General features: G+C 42.1%; 1 protein-coding gene across 2 annotated transcripts in view; it reads right to left on the bottom strand.

The window, feature by feature from the left end:
• The window catches only part of HRAS (HRas proto-oncogene, GTPase), a 99,274-nt gene that overhangs the window by 25,455 nt on the left and 57,097 nt on the right, over nucleotides 1–16,722 (bottom strand). For both annotated transcript variants that reach the window (XM_075326842.1, XM_075326841.1), the window contains 2 exons: nucleotides 6,396–6,574; nucleotides 1,827–1,986 (listed from right to left, as the gene is read on the bottom strand). In XM_075326842.1, coding sequence (XP_075182957.1) covers nucleotides 1,827–1,986; nucleotides 6,396–6,574 — 339 coding nt within the window. The remainder of the gene's footprint in view (nucleotides 1–1,826; nucleotides 1,987–6,395; nucleotides 6,575–16,722) is intronic.

Here is a 16,722-nt window from a genome sequence, read left to right on the forward strand (position 1 = left end):
TAAAAAGAAAGAGGTGGTAGCATGATAAATCAAATTTATTGCCCTAAGAAATAACTAAAAGGAAATCAGAAACAACAGAAAATTGAAAGGAGAAGGGGTGCTCACATCAGATCTCATCCAACACGCACCAACAATACACAAATATGGAGAGCGAGTCTGCACAACCCGTGAAATTAGCCTTTTTTTAACCCATGCAATGTTTTAGCTCCGGTAAGCTTTTGTGAAGCTAGAGAATTTTTGAGAAAAACTCACGGGAGCTGAAACGTATATTTATCGTCCTGGTGGTCATCTCTGGCTTCATGTTATGATATAATCCTCATCTGATCTTTATGTACAATACCTTGCAAGTGAAAACAATATGAGATCAAATTTAAGAAGGGATATTGGTCAACAGATCTAGAAAAGTGTCAGATCATCTCCTCCTTTGGGAGAACCATGTTGAGCACACAGTTTTTACTTTGAAGATCCATGCCAAAATGGCTATTAAAGCCTTTTTTCAAGGGGTTGTCGGGGATTTTAACATTGACGACTTATCCTTAGTATAGGTCATGCTGCGATGCATACACTGGAGGATTACATCCTCATGCTGGCTATTGCAATGCACTCTTGTCCCACAGTAGATGAGTGGCTGCCCCAGCATCCCACAAGTGTTTTTGTGTCTCCAGGGCTGTCTGTGCCCCTCCAGCGTCCCAAGGACTGTCTGTGCCCCTCCAGCGTCCCCAGGGCTGTCTGTGCCCCTCCAGCATCCCTAGGGCTGTCTGTGCCCCTCCAGCATCCCTAGGGCTGTCTGTGCCCCTCCAGCATCCCCAGGGCTGTCTGTGCCCCTCCAGCGTCCCCAGGGCTGTCTGTGCCCCTCCAGTGTCCCCAGGGCTGTCTGTGCTCCTCCAGCGTCCCCAGGGCTGTCTGTGCCCCTCCAGCATCCCTAGGGCTGTCTGTGCCCCTCCAGCGTCCCTAGGGCTGTCTGTGCCCCTTCAGCATCCCTAGGGCTGCCTGTGCCCCTCTAGCGTCCCTAGGGCTGTCTGTGCCCCTCCAGCGTCCCCAGGGCTGTCTGTGCCCCTCCAGCGTCCCCAGAGCTGTATGTGCCCCTCCAGCATCCTCAGGGCTGTCTGTGCCCCCAGATATGTATATACCTCCAGTGATGAATGTGCTCCCCTTAGTGCTGTATACACCACAAGCAATGACTGTACCCCCCACAACTATGTCTGTCCCCTCCAGTGATATACCCCCTTTAATGTCTGTACTCCCATGTGATGTTTATGCCCCCCCCAGCTTCCCTAGTGATGTATATTCCTCCCATCCCTCCCCAGTGATATATATGCCCCCCAGTCTTCCCAGTCATGTCTATGCTTCCCAGCCCTATGATGTATATGCCCCCAGCATCTCCTATGATGTATATGCCCCCAGCATCTCCTGTGATGTATTTGCCCTCAACCATTAATATAATTTATATGCCCCCAGCCTCTCCTGTGATGTTTATGCCCCCATCCCCTCCTATAAAGTTTATGCCCCAGCCCCTCCTGTTATGTATATGTCCTCAGCGTCTCCTGTGATAAATATGCCCTCTCCTTTGTGATGTTTATACAGCAGTCCCAGCTGACACAAATCTGAAAAAGTAGTTATGAGAAGCATTATGATCAATATCGCCTAATATCACATTTAGTGATATGAAAGTCATCCTGTGATCTGGTTCGTATCAAAAAAGACGCAATTGACCAACGGCAATGCGAACAAAGCCTTACAATGATCATTGAACCAACAAAAGACAGTGTTATGTAGTCTATCCAAATTATGCATCAACCACAACACACATTATATCCTGCACTTACCTGCCTGGTTTTGGCAGATGTTTCAATGTAAGGAATGCCATAACTTCTGGCCAGGTCCTGAGCTTGTCGGGTCTCCACGGTTCTGGCTGGGAGATCACATTTGTTTCCCACTAACACCATTGGAACGTCATCAGAGTCCTTTACCCGTTTTATCTGTTCTCTGTGTAAAAATAACATCCATTAGCGTTACTTTTTAAAAATATATAAAAAAGTAACTAAATTTAAACCGGTTATTCCAGTTTCAGGGATCTTGATAATCTGGGTGTCCATGAATTGCATTACTTCTGCAAAGAGTAAAATTACTGTAAGGGAAGCTAAGGGTACCATCTCACTTAACGACGCACCAGCGATCCCGACAACGATTTGACCTGGTTAGGATCGCTGGTGCGTCGCTACATGGTTGCTGGTGAGCTGTCAATCAAGCAGATCTCACCAGCGACCAGCCACCAGCGACTCTGCGCTTGGTAACCAAGGTACTCATCGGGTTACTAAGCAAAGCGCTTTGCTTAGTTACCCGATATTTACCCTGGTTACCTGTGCAGGGAACCAGCGCTGGCAACCTGCAAGCGTGTACGCTGGTAACCAGGGTAAATATCGGGTAACAAAGCAAAGCGCTTTGCTTAGTTACCTGATATTTACCTTGGTTACCAGCGTACACCGCTTAGCATTGACTCCCTGCACACGTAGCCAGGGTAAATATCGGGTAACTAAGCAAAGCGCTTTGCTTAGTAATCCGATGTGTAACCTGGTTAAGTGTGCAGGGAGCCAGCGCTAAGCGGTGTACGCTGGTAACCAAGGTAAATATCGGGTAACCAAGTAAAGTGCTTTGCTTAGTTACCCGATATTTACCTTGCTTACCAGCATACACTACTTACACAGAGTCGGTGCTCGTTGGTCTCCCGCCGTCAAACACGCCGATGTGCGCTGCACAGCGGGAGACCAATGAGCAAAAAATGAACCAGAACAGTGTGTAACGATCAGCGATTTCACAGCAGGGGCCAGATCGCTGCTTAGTGTCACACACAGCGAGATCGCTAATGAGGTCCCTGGTACATCACAAAACCTGTGACTCAGCAGCGATCTCGCTATGTGAGAAGTACCCCTAAGACCATTTATCTTTTAACCAAAACGTTTTTACTTCCCATTGACTTCAAAAAGGAGTTTTATGGTAAGACTAGGTCTTCCGGGTCACATATGTAAGGGATCCGACTCCGAGCAGAGATACCAATCAGCTGATTAAGTGCTGCTGCACATTGGAAGTTTCCAACTCAATACATTGTGAAGTGACAGTGAATGGTACAGCTAGCAAACACCCAAAAAAGTGAGCAAAGGAAAGATGGAGGAATCCAAAAAACTAAAAGTAAAAGAATAAGGGTACTTTCACACTTGCGTTATTTTCCTTCCGTTACAATCCGCCCTTTTGGGAAACAGCGGAATCCGTTAACGGATTCCGCTGTTTCCCATAGACTTGTATGGTTGACGGATTGTTCCAAAAGGAGCTGCGTTGCTTCCGCTGGGCGACGCTCCGTTGCTTCCGCCCAGCGGGAGGAACGCAGCATGTAACGTTATTTTGAGCAGCGGAATCCTCTGGATTTCACTGCGCATGCTCTTTTTTTTTTTTTTTTTTTTTTTAAATCAAACTTTATTTTGGCTCGCGGTGGCCGAACGTTCAGCTGAGCGCCCGGCCGTCGGCAAGCGACAGCGCTCAGCTGAATGACCGGCCACCAGCATGCCCGGCCGCCGGCAAGTCACAGCGCTCAGCTGAGCGCCCGCCCGCCGGCATGCCCGGGCGCCGGCAAGTGACAGCGATCAGCTGATCACCCGGCGGCCGGCTGCAGGGAGCGATCAGCTGATCACCCGGCGGCCGGGAGCGATCAGCTGATCACCCGGCAGCCGGCTGCAGGGAGCGATCAGCTGATCACCCGGCGGCCGGCTGCAGGGAGCGATCAGCTGATCACCCGGCGGCCGGCTGCAGGGAGCGATCAGCTGATCACCCGGCGGCCGGCTGCAGGGAACGATCAGCTGATCGTTCACTATAGTCTGCCGCTGGTAAAACCGGGAAAAAAAAAAAAAAAAATCAAAACGAATTGCGTTGTTTTGCAGCATCCGTTGCATCCGTTGTGTCACTATATGCAACACATCCGTTGCATCCGTTACACAACGCAAGTGTGAAAGTAGCCTAAGAGTTTAAAGAAAAAAAAAACACCATACGGGATAAATAAGGATATAGTTTTATAGCAGTGTGTTATTACAGATGCGTCAATGCTAAATAAGGATGTTTTAAGGGCTCTTTTTCACCCCTTAAAATTGGATTTTTGAGAGGGTGCTCCACTTTTGTTGGTGTAACTCCGGATCTCCTGCAGCTGATCATACAGCACAGGAGCTGTACGGAATGATCACTAGGGATGAGTGAGCACTACCATGCTCGGGACTCGTAATGATGAGCAGTCGAGTGATTGGATGGGCGCGACTTGAGTACCTCAGTATAATGGAAGTCATTGGGGAACTCAAGCATTTTTCTGGGAGATTTCCTGGAAAAATGCTCGAGTTCCCCATTGACTTCCACTAAAACTGGCACACGAGTCGTGCCCACGCAAGCATCCAACTGCTCAATACGAGTACTGGGCACCTGAGCATGGTAGTGGTCACGCCTCTCTAATTACAAGTTCCGAACACCCGTGCATGGTAGTGCTCACTCATCACTAGTTACGAGTACTGAGCACCCGAGCATGGTAGTGCCCGCTCATCACTAGTTACAAGTACTGAGCACCCGAGCATGGTAGTGCCCGCTCATCACTAGTTACAAGTACTGAGCACCCGAGCATGGTAGTGCCCGCTCATCACTAGTTACAAGTACTGAGCACCCGAGCATGGTAGTGTCCGCTCATCACTAGTTACGAGTACTGAGCACCCGAGCATGGTAGTGCCCGCTCATCACTAGTTACGAGTACAGAACACCTGAGCATGGTAGTGCCCGCTCATCACTAGTTACGAGTACTGAGCACTCGAGCATGGTAGTGCCCGCTCATCACTAGTTACGAGTACTGAGCACCCGAGCATGGTAGTGCCTGCTCATCACTAGTTACGAGTACTGAGCACCTGAGCATGGTAGTGCCCGCTCATCACTAGTTACGAGTACTGAGCACCCGAGCATGGTAGTGCTCACTCATCACTAGTTACGAATACTGAGCACCCGAGCATGGTAGTGCTCGCTCATCACTAGTTACGAGTACTGAGCACCCGAGCATGGTAGTGCCTGCTCATCATTAGTTACGAGTACAGAGCACCCGAGCATGGTAGTGCCTGCTCATCATTAGTTACGAGTACAGAACACCTGAGCATGGTAGTGCCCGCTCATCACTAGTTACGAGTACAGAACACCTGAGCATGGTAGTGCCCGCTCATCACTAGTTACGAGTATAGAGCACCCAAGCATGGTAGTGCCCGCTCATCACCAGTTACGAGTACTGAGCACCCGAGCATGGTAGTGCTCACTCATCACTAGTTACGAGTACTGAGCACCCGAGCATGGTAGTGCCCGCTCATCACTAGTTACGAGTACTGAGCACCCGAGCATGGTAGTGCTCACTCATCACTAGTTACGAATACTGAGCACCCGAGCATGGTAGTGCTCGCTCATCACTAGTTACGAGTACAGAGCACCCGAGCATGGTAGTGCCTGCTCATCACTAGTTACAAGTACAGAGCACCTGAGCATGGTAGTGCTCACTCATCACTAGTTACAAGTACTGAGCACCTGAGCATGGTAGTGCCCGCTCATCACTAGTTACCAGTACTGAGCACCTGAGCATGGTAGTGCTCACTCATCACTAGTTACAAGTACTGAGCACCTGAGCATGGTAGTGCTCGCTCATCACTAGTTACGAGTACAGAGCACCCGAGCATGGTAGTGCCCGCTCATCACTGGTTACGAGTACCGAGCACCCGAGCATGGTAGTGCCCGCTCATCACTAGTGATCATCTTGACAATTTCATGACAACCTAATACCTAGCCCGGTACTCTGTATGCCATTGTGTGGCTAAACATTTTAGATCACCTCCCCCTTCTCTCTGCTTGTTTTCTATCTATTGCCGCCTTTCTCTATAAAGCCAAAACTGTCAATCAAAATAAAATGAGAAATGGGGGAGGAAAACAAGCTGGGGTGAAGCTGCACATAAAGGTTTGGCCCCGCCACGATGCACCGAGCACCTGTGCTTGGTTTGGACAGTCATTATGTGCTGACAGAGACCCTGTAAATGACTTGGTTATGTTGTGATCTGCAAGTGTTTCCCTTCATTTTTCGAGTAGTGTATATTGTACATTTACCCTTGATTCTTTAAACGGAAAAGATAGGTATGAGCCTTGCAAATTGATGTGAACTCATCTAACCACTGAAAAAGCCACTGAAACAAAGTCTATTAGTTCTGTCATGCGTACAATAGCGGTGTCTGTAGAGAAACATCGTATTTCAGGGCCTAGTCTTGTAGATGGGCAGCGCTCCTCACCTGGTGATTTCACTTATTAATTTTTTTACATTAGATCTGACATGTCACTGATTAGTCACACACCTGTATTGGTGAATATCCTCAAAAGACTTGGTGTTATTAATGGCGAAGACACATAAAAATCCCTCTCCCGTTCTCATGTACTGGTCCCTCATTGCACTGTATTCCTCTTGACCTGCAGTGTCCAAGATGTCCAGCAAGCAAGTCTCTCCATCAATCACCACCTGTTTTCTATAGGAATCCTGAAAAAAAAAATGAAGAAAAATACAGATAAATTAAAACCGTAACATTCACTTACGTTGCCCCAATTATATGTCCGCCCCAGAATGCCACTAGGCACTGCCTTAAACAATGCAAAGTAACATAAGTCGGTAAGTAGAGTGTTATGATTAAGGGACCGAGGAGGATCAAAAAAATGCAGAATCCCAAATAGTAACAGAGTGGCTGGAACCTTAACGGACTGCAGACCTAATCCTGACACACAACTAGAAGTAACCGTGGGACAAGCCTACGATGACCTAGTCGTCCCGACACAGCTGGAGAACTAAATATTCTCACAGATAGAAATATGAGAAAGCTAATGTGCCTCGGAGCAGTCCCCAAAAATAGACAGATAGCCCCCCACATATAAAGGCTACAGTGATATAGGAAAACACAATACAAAGCCAGAATAGACAGATTCAGCAAAGGTGAGGCCCAAACTATCTTGATAGGAAAGAGCAACTGTCTGCACCCGTAAAAACCCTAATATATACCAGCACTTCTGATATGGAAAAACCCTGAGACCAAACGGCCTCTCCCCCACTATATCAGCACTCTGATGTTACTGGGATCCAAAAACACTAATACAGATGAGGGACTGAATTAATACCAAGCATGACAAACACAATACCTTCCAGAATCATGGAGCTAAGTATACAGACACTCCCAGCAGGGAATGATCCCATTCCACCAAGAACTCCACACAGACAAAATAGGAATCAAGCATTAGTATCAAAGCAAAAAAACAACAAGAAAGTGGAAAACAAACAGCAGAGGTACAAAGACCACTTATCTGAGAGTAGTTCTGGTTGTGAGTAGGGCTGGTTACAGAATGTCCTTAATACATAGAAGACCATTCAGCACCGGCAAGAAACAAGAGAAAACTACTCAGTTAAATAGCCCAATCTGACCCTGATTACCAATCCTCTACAGGTGTGTGGATTTCTTTCCACAAATCAACTGCACTGCCAGCTCTGACCACAAGAGGGAGCCCCAAACTGGAAAACATATTCACAACAGTAGAGTATATCAACATATATCCTCAATGACGTTGTTCAAAAATTTTCAGTGCAATTATTTTTGCCACCTTGAAATCATCGCACCCAAGAGATAAACATTTTAACAACATCTTGAGGAAGTTTCTAGCAAGCGAAACGCGCGTCGGGGTTAGCGACAGGCAGCTACATCTGACCATCCACTAATGTATCTATCTAACTAATTTGCTACCACATTGTTGGATATACTTTGGATGTTTTTTCCACTGGCACACTTCATTTAGGAGTTGACACTCCATATAGTACATCCTCTGTAATCTTATGTACTACTGCATGCACTCTATTGATCATCCATAGTGGTATACATGGTCTGATCCGCATTGTCACTTTTCTATCGGCTGCTATTTTGGGACATCCCTATTGCGATTTTACATTTTTGATTTGGTTTTAACATAAATTCTAATAAATATTTGATATTTTATTTATATACCTCGTTTCTGTCACTATTTTTCCTTTTGGTGGTTTTATTTTCACCCCCTAATGAATTTTTGATTTGTAAGTTCATGCATAGTGATTATATACGGAATTTTTTGATTACTGACAATGCAAAGTAAGCTAAGTTGGTCAGTAGAGTATATCAACATACAGTGATGAGATTTATTGTAATTTTTTTTGCCATCTTGAATTCATTGCATCCTAGAGATAAAAATTTTAGGGAAATAATGACCTGTATTGTGTCAACTCATCCATTGTGGTGGTAAAGGCAGAATACAATTTACAGAATGCAACCAATCAGGTCTAACACTAAACATTCCGAAAAATATTCTGCCATGGAACAGACACCTAGTCTGTAACACACAGTGACATCTTGTGGCAATGTCAGGAATTGCAAATAAAGACGTCCATTGAAGCAATTATTGATACAGGTAAAATATACTGTATATCTGTACTGTGTTATCCAGTAGATAGAAAAAAAAGATGATTAAAAATAATCCTCAGTGGTTCATACCTTTAATGGTATAAAAATATATATTTTTTTTAAATAGTGAACAGAAGCCGTTTACATTAAAAAGCAGATTTTGTTTTGCTTTTACAAGAGTATGGCTTGTTACATACAGCGCATCAGGGCTCAATCTTCTAATGAGTAAAACCATAAAAAAACAAGAAAAAAAAAAGAAGAAAAAAGAATCACTGATTTTAGGAGTGGTACCATATTGAGGTATTGATTACTGTGAGAATTGTAGGAAAACTGAATGAAAATAATTATGCATTTGGTAACTTCAACCTATAAAACTAACTACTATAATACTGTCCCCTGTGGACTAGACTATAACTGTTATAATACTGCTCTCTATGTACAAGAATATAACTACTATAATACTGCCCCTATGTACAAGAATATAACTACTATAATACTGCCCCCTATGTACAAGAATATAACTACTATAATACTGCCCCTATGTACAAGAATATAACTACTATAATACTGCCCCCTATGTGCAAGAATATAACTACTATAATACTGCCCCTATGTACAAGAATATAACTACTATAATACTGCCCCCTATGTACAAGAATATAACTACTATAATACTGCCCCTATGTATAAGAATATAACTACTATAATACTGCCCCTATGTACAAGAATATAACTACTATAATACAGCTCCTATGTAAAATAATATAACTACTATAATACTGCTCCTATGTACAAAATATAACTACTATAATACTGCCCCCTATGTACAAGAATATAACTACTATAATATTGCCCTATGTACAAGAATATAACTACTATAATACTGCCCCCTATGTACAAGAATATAACTACTATAATATTGCCCTATGTACAAGAATATAACTACTATAATACTGCCCCCTATGTACAAGAATATAACTACTATAATACAGCTCCTATGTAAAATAATATAACTACTATAATACTGCACCTATGTACAAAAATATAACTACTATAATACTGCCCCCTATGTACAAGAATATAACTACTATAATACTGCCCCTATGTATAAGAATATAACTACTATAATACTGCCCCCTATGTACAAGAATATAACTACTATAATACTGCCCCTATGTATAAGAATATAACTACTATAATACTGCCCCTATGTACAAGAATATAACTACTATAATACTGCCCCCTATGTACAAGAATATAACTACTATAATATTGACTCCTTTGTACAAGAATATAACTACTATAATACTGCCCGTATGTACAAGAATATAACTACTATAATACTGCTCCTATGTACAAGAATATAACTACTATAATACTGCCCGTATGTACAAAAATATAACTACTATAATACTGCTCCTATGTACAAAAATATAACTACTATAATACTGCCCCCTATGTACAAGAATATAACTACTATAATATTGACTCCTTTGTACAAGAATATAACTACTATAATACTGCCCCTATGTACAAGAATATAACTACTATAATACTGCCCCTATGTACAAGAGTATAACTACTATAATACTGCTCCTATGTACAGGAATATAACTACTATAATACTGCTCCTGTGTCCAAGAATATAACTACTATAATACTGCCCCTATGTACAAGAATATAACTACTATAATACTGTCCCTATGTACAAGAATATAACTACTATAATACTGCTCCTATGTACAAGAATATAACTACTATAATACTGCCCCTATGTACAAGAGTATAACTACTATAATACTGCCCCCTATGTACAAGAATATAACTACTATAATATTGACTCCTTTGTACAAGAATATAACTACTATAATACTGCCCCTATGTACAAGAATATAACTACTATAATACTGCCCCTATGTACAAGAGTATAACTACTATAATACTGCTCCTATGTACAGGAATATAACTACTATAATACTGCTCCTGTGTCCAAGAATATAACTACTATAATACTGCCCCTATGTACAAGAATATAACTACTATAATACTGTCCCTATGTACAAGAATATAACTACTATAATACTGCTCCTATGTACAAGAATATAACTACTATAATACTGCCCCTATGTACAAGAGTATAACTACTATAATACTGCTCCTATGTACAAGAATATAACTACTATAATACTGCTCCTATGTACAAGAATATAACTACTATAATACTGCTCCTATGTACAAGAATATAACTACTATAATACTGCTCCTATGTACAAAAATATTACTACTATAATACTGCCCCCTATGTACAAGAATATAACTACTATAATACTGCCCCTATGTACAAGAATATAACTACTATAATACTGCCCCTATGTATAAGAATATAACTACTATAATACTGCCCCTATGTACAAGAATATAACTACTATAATACTGCTCCTATGTAAAATAATATAACTACTATAATACTGCTCCTATGTACAAAAATATAACTACTATAATACTGCCCCCTATGTACAAGAATATAACTACTATAATATTGACTCCTTTGTACAAGAATATAACTACTATAATACTGCCCCTATGTACAAGAATATAACTACTATAATACTGCTCCTATGTACAAGAATATAACTACTATAATACTGCTCCTATGTAAAAGAATATAACTACTATAATACTGCTCCTATGTACAAAAATATAACTACTATAATACTGCTCCTATGTACAAAAATATAACTACTATAATACTGCCCCCTATGTACAAGAATATAACTACTATAATATTGACTCCTTTGTACAAGAATATAACTACTATAATACTGCCCCTATGTACAAGAATATAACTACTATAATACTGCCCCTATGTACAAGAGCATAACTACTATAATACTGCTCCTATGTACAGGAATATAACTACTATAATACTGCTCCTGTGTCCAAGAATATAACTACTATAATACTGCCCCTATGTACAAGAATATAACTACTATAATACTGTCCCTATGTACAAGAATATAACTACTATAATACTGCTCCTATGTACAAGAATATAACTACTATAATACTGCCCCTATGTACAAGAGTATAACTACTATAATACTGCCCCCTATGTACAAGAATATAACTACTATAATATTGACTCCTTTGTACAAGAATATAACTACTATAATACTGCCCCTATGTACAAGAATATAACTACTATAATACTGCCCCTATGTACAAGAGTATAACTACTATAATACTGCTCCTATGTACAGGAATATAACTACTATAATACTGCTCCTGTGTCCAAGAATATAACTACTATAATACTGCCCCTATGTACAAGAATATAACTACTATAATACTGTCCCTATGTACAAGAATATAACTACTATAATACTGCTCCTATGTACAAGAATATAACTACTATAATACTGCCCCTATGTACAAGAGTATAACTACTATAATACTGCTCCTATGTACAAGAATATAACTACTATAATACTGCTCCTATGTACAAGAATATTACTACTATAATACTGCCCCCTATGTACAAGCATATAACTACTATAATACTGTCCCTATGTACAAGAATATAACTACTATAATACTGCCCCTATGTACAAGAATATAACTACTATAATACTGTCCCTATGTACAAGAATATAACTACTATAATACTGCCCCTATGTACAAGAATATTACTACTATAATACTGCCCCCTATGTACAAGAATATAACTACTATAATACTGCCCCTATGTACAAGAGTATAACTACTATAATACTGCTCCTATGTACAAGGATATAACTACTATAATACTGCCCCTATGTACAAGAGTATAACTACTATAATACTGCTCCTATGTACAAGGATATAACTACTATAATACTGCCCCTATGTACAAGAGTATAACTACTATAATACTGCTCCTATGTACAAGGATATAACTACTATAATACTGCCCCTATGTACAAGAGTATAACTACTATAATACTGCTCCTATGTACAAGGATATAACTACTATAATACTGCCCCTATGTACAAGAGTATAACTACTATAATACTGCTCCTATGTACAAGGATATAACTACTATAATACTGCCCCTATGTACAAGAGTATAACTACTATAATACTGCTCCTATGTACAAGGATATAACTACTATAATACTGCCCCCTATGTACAATAATATAACTTTTATAATACTGCCCCCTATGTACAAGAATATACCTACTATAATACTGCTCCTATGTAGAAGAATATAATTACTGGGATGAGGCACATGTGAAGGCCCTTGCTGCAGCACAGGTCCTTAGTGAATCCACCTCACCTCTAGTGTATGGAATCAGGACTGGATATGTTTGTAGTGATGACTCCAGGATTTTGTGTTGCTTTTTGTATTAGTATTTGGTGCTGAATCCTGAACCATCAGATGGGTGAGAACTTTCCTTTGTTTCACATATGTTATTATTGTTACTACTAAATTATTAAAAAAAAAAAGTATCATGTTAACTCGTCTATTGCGGTGGCAAAGTCATACTAAATGGTACAGAATGCAGCCACTCTGGAGGTGTGATCCCGCCCCAACATTAAAGGGGTTATCCGGCTTCTTTTGACTTTTTTTTTATTCCCCTATTGGGCTACATTGGGGCAGGTAAGTAGATAGAGACCACTTACCTGCCCTGCTGTCAGCCCCTCTCCCCCGGCTCAGAGCGGTCATGTGACCGCTCCTGCCGCGATTTTGCTGCTTCCGGTCATTGCACGTTTACATACATGGGCAGGGCCATGTTGACATGCAAATGTGGAACAGCTTGTGCCTCCCTGCTGGGTGTCTACAGTGCGATGAGCCCCGCCCCCTTCCCTGCACCCTCCCACACATTCCCCCCGCACCTCCAGTAACCTCCCCCTGCACTGCTGTGGGGTCCGTGACCTGGGGGCGGGGCCTGGCGGCAGCTGCCGTGGTGTCAGCGCCAGTACCGGGCCCCCTGCCCAGGATCGCACATTCAAATGTACCGGCATCACAGATCACCGATGCCGGTACATGTGAAAGTGCTGATGAGAAGCAGCGCAGCGCAGCTTCTCATCACTGTCCCTCCCGCTGTCTGTGCTCTCTGCAGCACAGCGGTGACGTCACTACTGTGCTGAAGAGAACACAGACAGCGCACGAACATGCAGGAGCGGCGGGGACCGAGGACAGGTGAGTATGTACTCCACATGTGTTCCCTATGGGGATGGGGATGGGGATGGGGGGGTTGCAGAGCCATATGTGTGCGTGTGCAGAGCCATGTGTGTGCGTGTACGATGCAGAGCCATGTGTGTGCGTGTGCAGAGCCATATGTGTGCGTGTGCGGTACAGAGCCATATGTGTGCGTGTGCAGAGCCATGTGTGTGCGTGTGCGGTACAGAGCCATATGTGTGCGTGTTCAGAGCCATGTGTGTGCGTGTACGGTGCAGAGCCATGTGTGTGCGTGTACGGTGCAGAGCCATGTGTGTGCGTGTACGGTGCAGAGCCATGTGTGTGCGTGTACGGTGCAGAGCCATATGTGTGCGTGTACGGTGCAGAGCCATATGTGTGCGTGTGCGGTGCAGAGCCATATGTGTGCGTATGCAGAGCCATGTGTGTGCGTGTACGGTGCAGAGCCATGTGTGTGCGTGTGCAGAGCCATATGTGTGCGTGTGCGGTACAGAGCCATATGTGTGCGTGTGCAGAGCCATGTGTGTGCGTGTACGGTGCAGAGCCATGTGTGTGCGTGTGCAGAGCCATATGTGTGCGTGTGCGGTACAGAGCCATATGTGTGCGGTACAGAGCCATATGTGTGCGTGTGCAGAGCCATGTGTGTGCGTGTGCAGAGCCATATGTGTGCGTGTGCGGTAGAGCCATATGTGTGCGTGTGCAGAGCCATGTGTGTGCGTGTACGGTGCAGAGCCATGTGTGTGCGTGTGCAGAGCCATATGTGTGTGTGTGCGTGTGCAGAGCCATATGTGTGCGTGTGCAGAGCCATGTGTGTGCGTGTACGGTGCAGAGCCATATGTGTGCGTGTACGGTGCAGAGCCATATGTGTGCGTGTGCGGTGCAGAGCCATATGTGTGCGTGTGCAGAGCCATGTGTGTGCGTGTACGGTGCAGAGCCATGTGTGTGCGTGTACGGTGCAGAGCCATATGTGTGCGTATACGGTGCAGAGCCATATGTGTGCGTGTGCGGTGCAGAGCCATATGTGTGCGTGTGCAGAGCCATGTGTGTGCGTGTACGGTGCAGAGCCATGTGTGTGCGTGTGCGGTACAGAGCCATATGTGTGCGTGTACGGTGCAGAGCCATGTGTGTGCGTGTGCAGAGCCATATGTGTGCGTGTGCGGTACAGAGCCATATGTGTGCATGTGCAGAGCCATGTGTGTGTGTGTACGGTGCAGAGCCATGTGTGTGCGTGTGCAGAGCCATATGTGTGCGTGTGCGGTACAGAGCCATATGTGTGCGTGTGCAGAGCCATGTGTGTGCGTGTACGGTGCAGAGCCATGTGTGTGCGTGTACGGTGCAGAGCCATATGTGTGCGTGTGCAGAGCCATGTGTGTGCGTGTACGGTGCAGAGCCATGTGTGTGCGTGTACGGTGCAGAGCCATATGTGTGCGTGTGCAGAGCCATGTGTGTGCGTGTACGGTGCAGAGCCATGTGTGTGCGTGTACGGTGCAGAGCCCGATGTGGGGCTGTTATTTGCAATGCTGTAGTGATACCAGGTCAGGTGCTGGGGAAGAATACTGACGTGGAATGTGTGTGCAGGGGGCGGGCAGGGGGTGGGGCTGGACAGTGGGGTGGGGCTGGACACTGAGGCTGGGCGGTGACAGCTCTGACTGAGGAGGAAGTGGTCATGTTTGCTGGAGCTGAATGTAAACAAGAGCTGCAGAGAATAAAGGTATAATTCAAGAGGAACAAAAGTTAGAAAACAAAAAATAACAATGTAGGGGTGATTTATATGACAATACAGCACAGATAAACTCAAACATTTTTGTTAAGCTAATGTCGGACAACTCCTTTAAACATTTCACTAAATATTCTCCCAAAGAATAGAAAACTATTCTGTAGCGCACAGTGACATCTTGTGGCAATTTCAGGTATTGCAGGAAAGACATCCATTGAATCAAATACTCACACATTTTTATCTCTGGAGTATCACTAACCCCCAAAACATAATAATTGGACATTAAAACAACAGTGATCAATAAAGCTCAATATTTATAAAATGAAAAGTCACTGCAGTATTTATTAATCCATCATCCACAGATTAAAAAATCTTTTAAAAAAATCTTTTAAAAAAATGTAAAAAAAACCCCCAAAAATCTGCATATTGAAAGGAAACAATATAAATTATGGTACATTAAGCAGAGATTTTTGCTTTTACAAGTGTATGGCTTGTTATGGTGCATCAGGGCTCAATCTCCTAATAAGAAAGACCATCAAAAACAAGAAATAAAAGGATGACTTATACTAGGAGCGGTATTGAGGAATAAGGACAACTGTGAAGATCTTACTCAGATTGTAGGAAAAGTATATGAAAATAATCGTGCTCATATATTTATAGGTTGAACGGGCCAAATGTATACAGATTATTAATATTAAATAGGTATATTAAATAAAAAGTAAAAAATAAAGTTACAAAAATATGTAAAGAGAAATAAATAAATAAATAAATAATGCAGTTAAGTCAATGAAATTTACCATATACTCTAATAAGTATATGAAAATAATTGTTCTCATATATTTATAGGGTGAATGGGCCAAATGCATAAAGATTATTAATATCAAATAGGTATATTTAAATAAAAAGTAAAAAATAAATAAAAAATAAAGTTACAAAAATATGTAAAGAGAAAAAATAAATAAATAAATAAATAATGCAGTTAAGTCAATGAAATGTACCATATACTCTAATAAGTATATGAAAATAATTGTACTCATATATTTATAGGTTGAACGGGCCAAATGCATAAAGATTATTAATAGTAAGTAGGTATATTTAAATAAAAAGTAAAAAATAAATAAATAAAAAATAAAGTTACAAAAATATGTAAAGAAAACAATAAACAAATAAATAAATAATGCCGTAAAGTCAATGAAATTTACCATATACTCTAATAATGTTCTTTAAAAAGGATGAGTTTTTAGTTTTTCTTCATTAAATAAAAAAACATTCACGATTGGAAATGCTTTGAATAATAAAACAAGAGTTGACATTCCC

Source organism: Anomaloglossus baeobatrachus, chromosome 10, assembly GCF_048569485.1.
Source record: "Anomaloglossus baeobatrachus isolate aAnoBae1 chromosome 10, aAnoBae1.hap1, whole genome shotgun sequence".
Taxonomy (NCBI): domain Eukaryota; kingdom Metazoa; phylum Chordata; class Amphibia; order Anura; family Aromobatidae; genus Anomaloglossus; species Anomaloglossus baeobatrachus.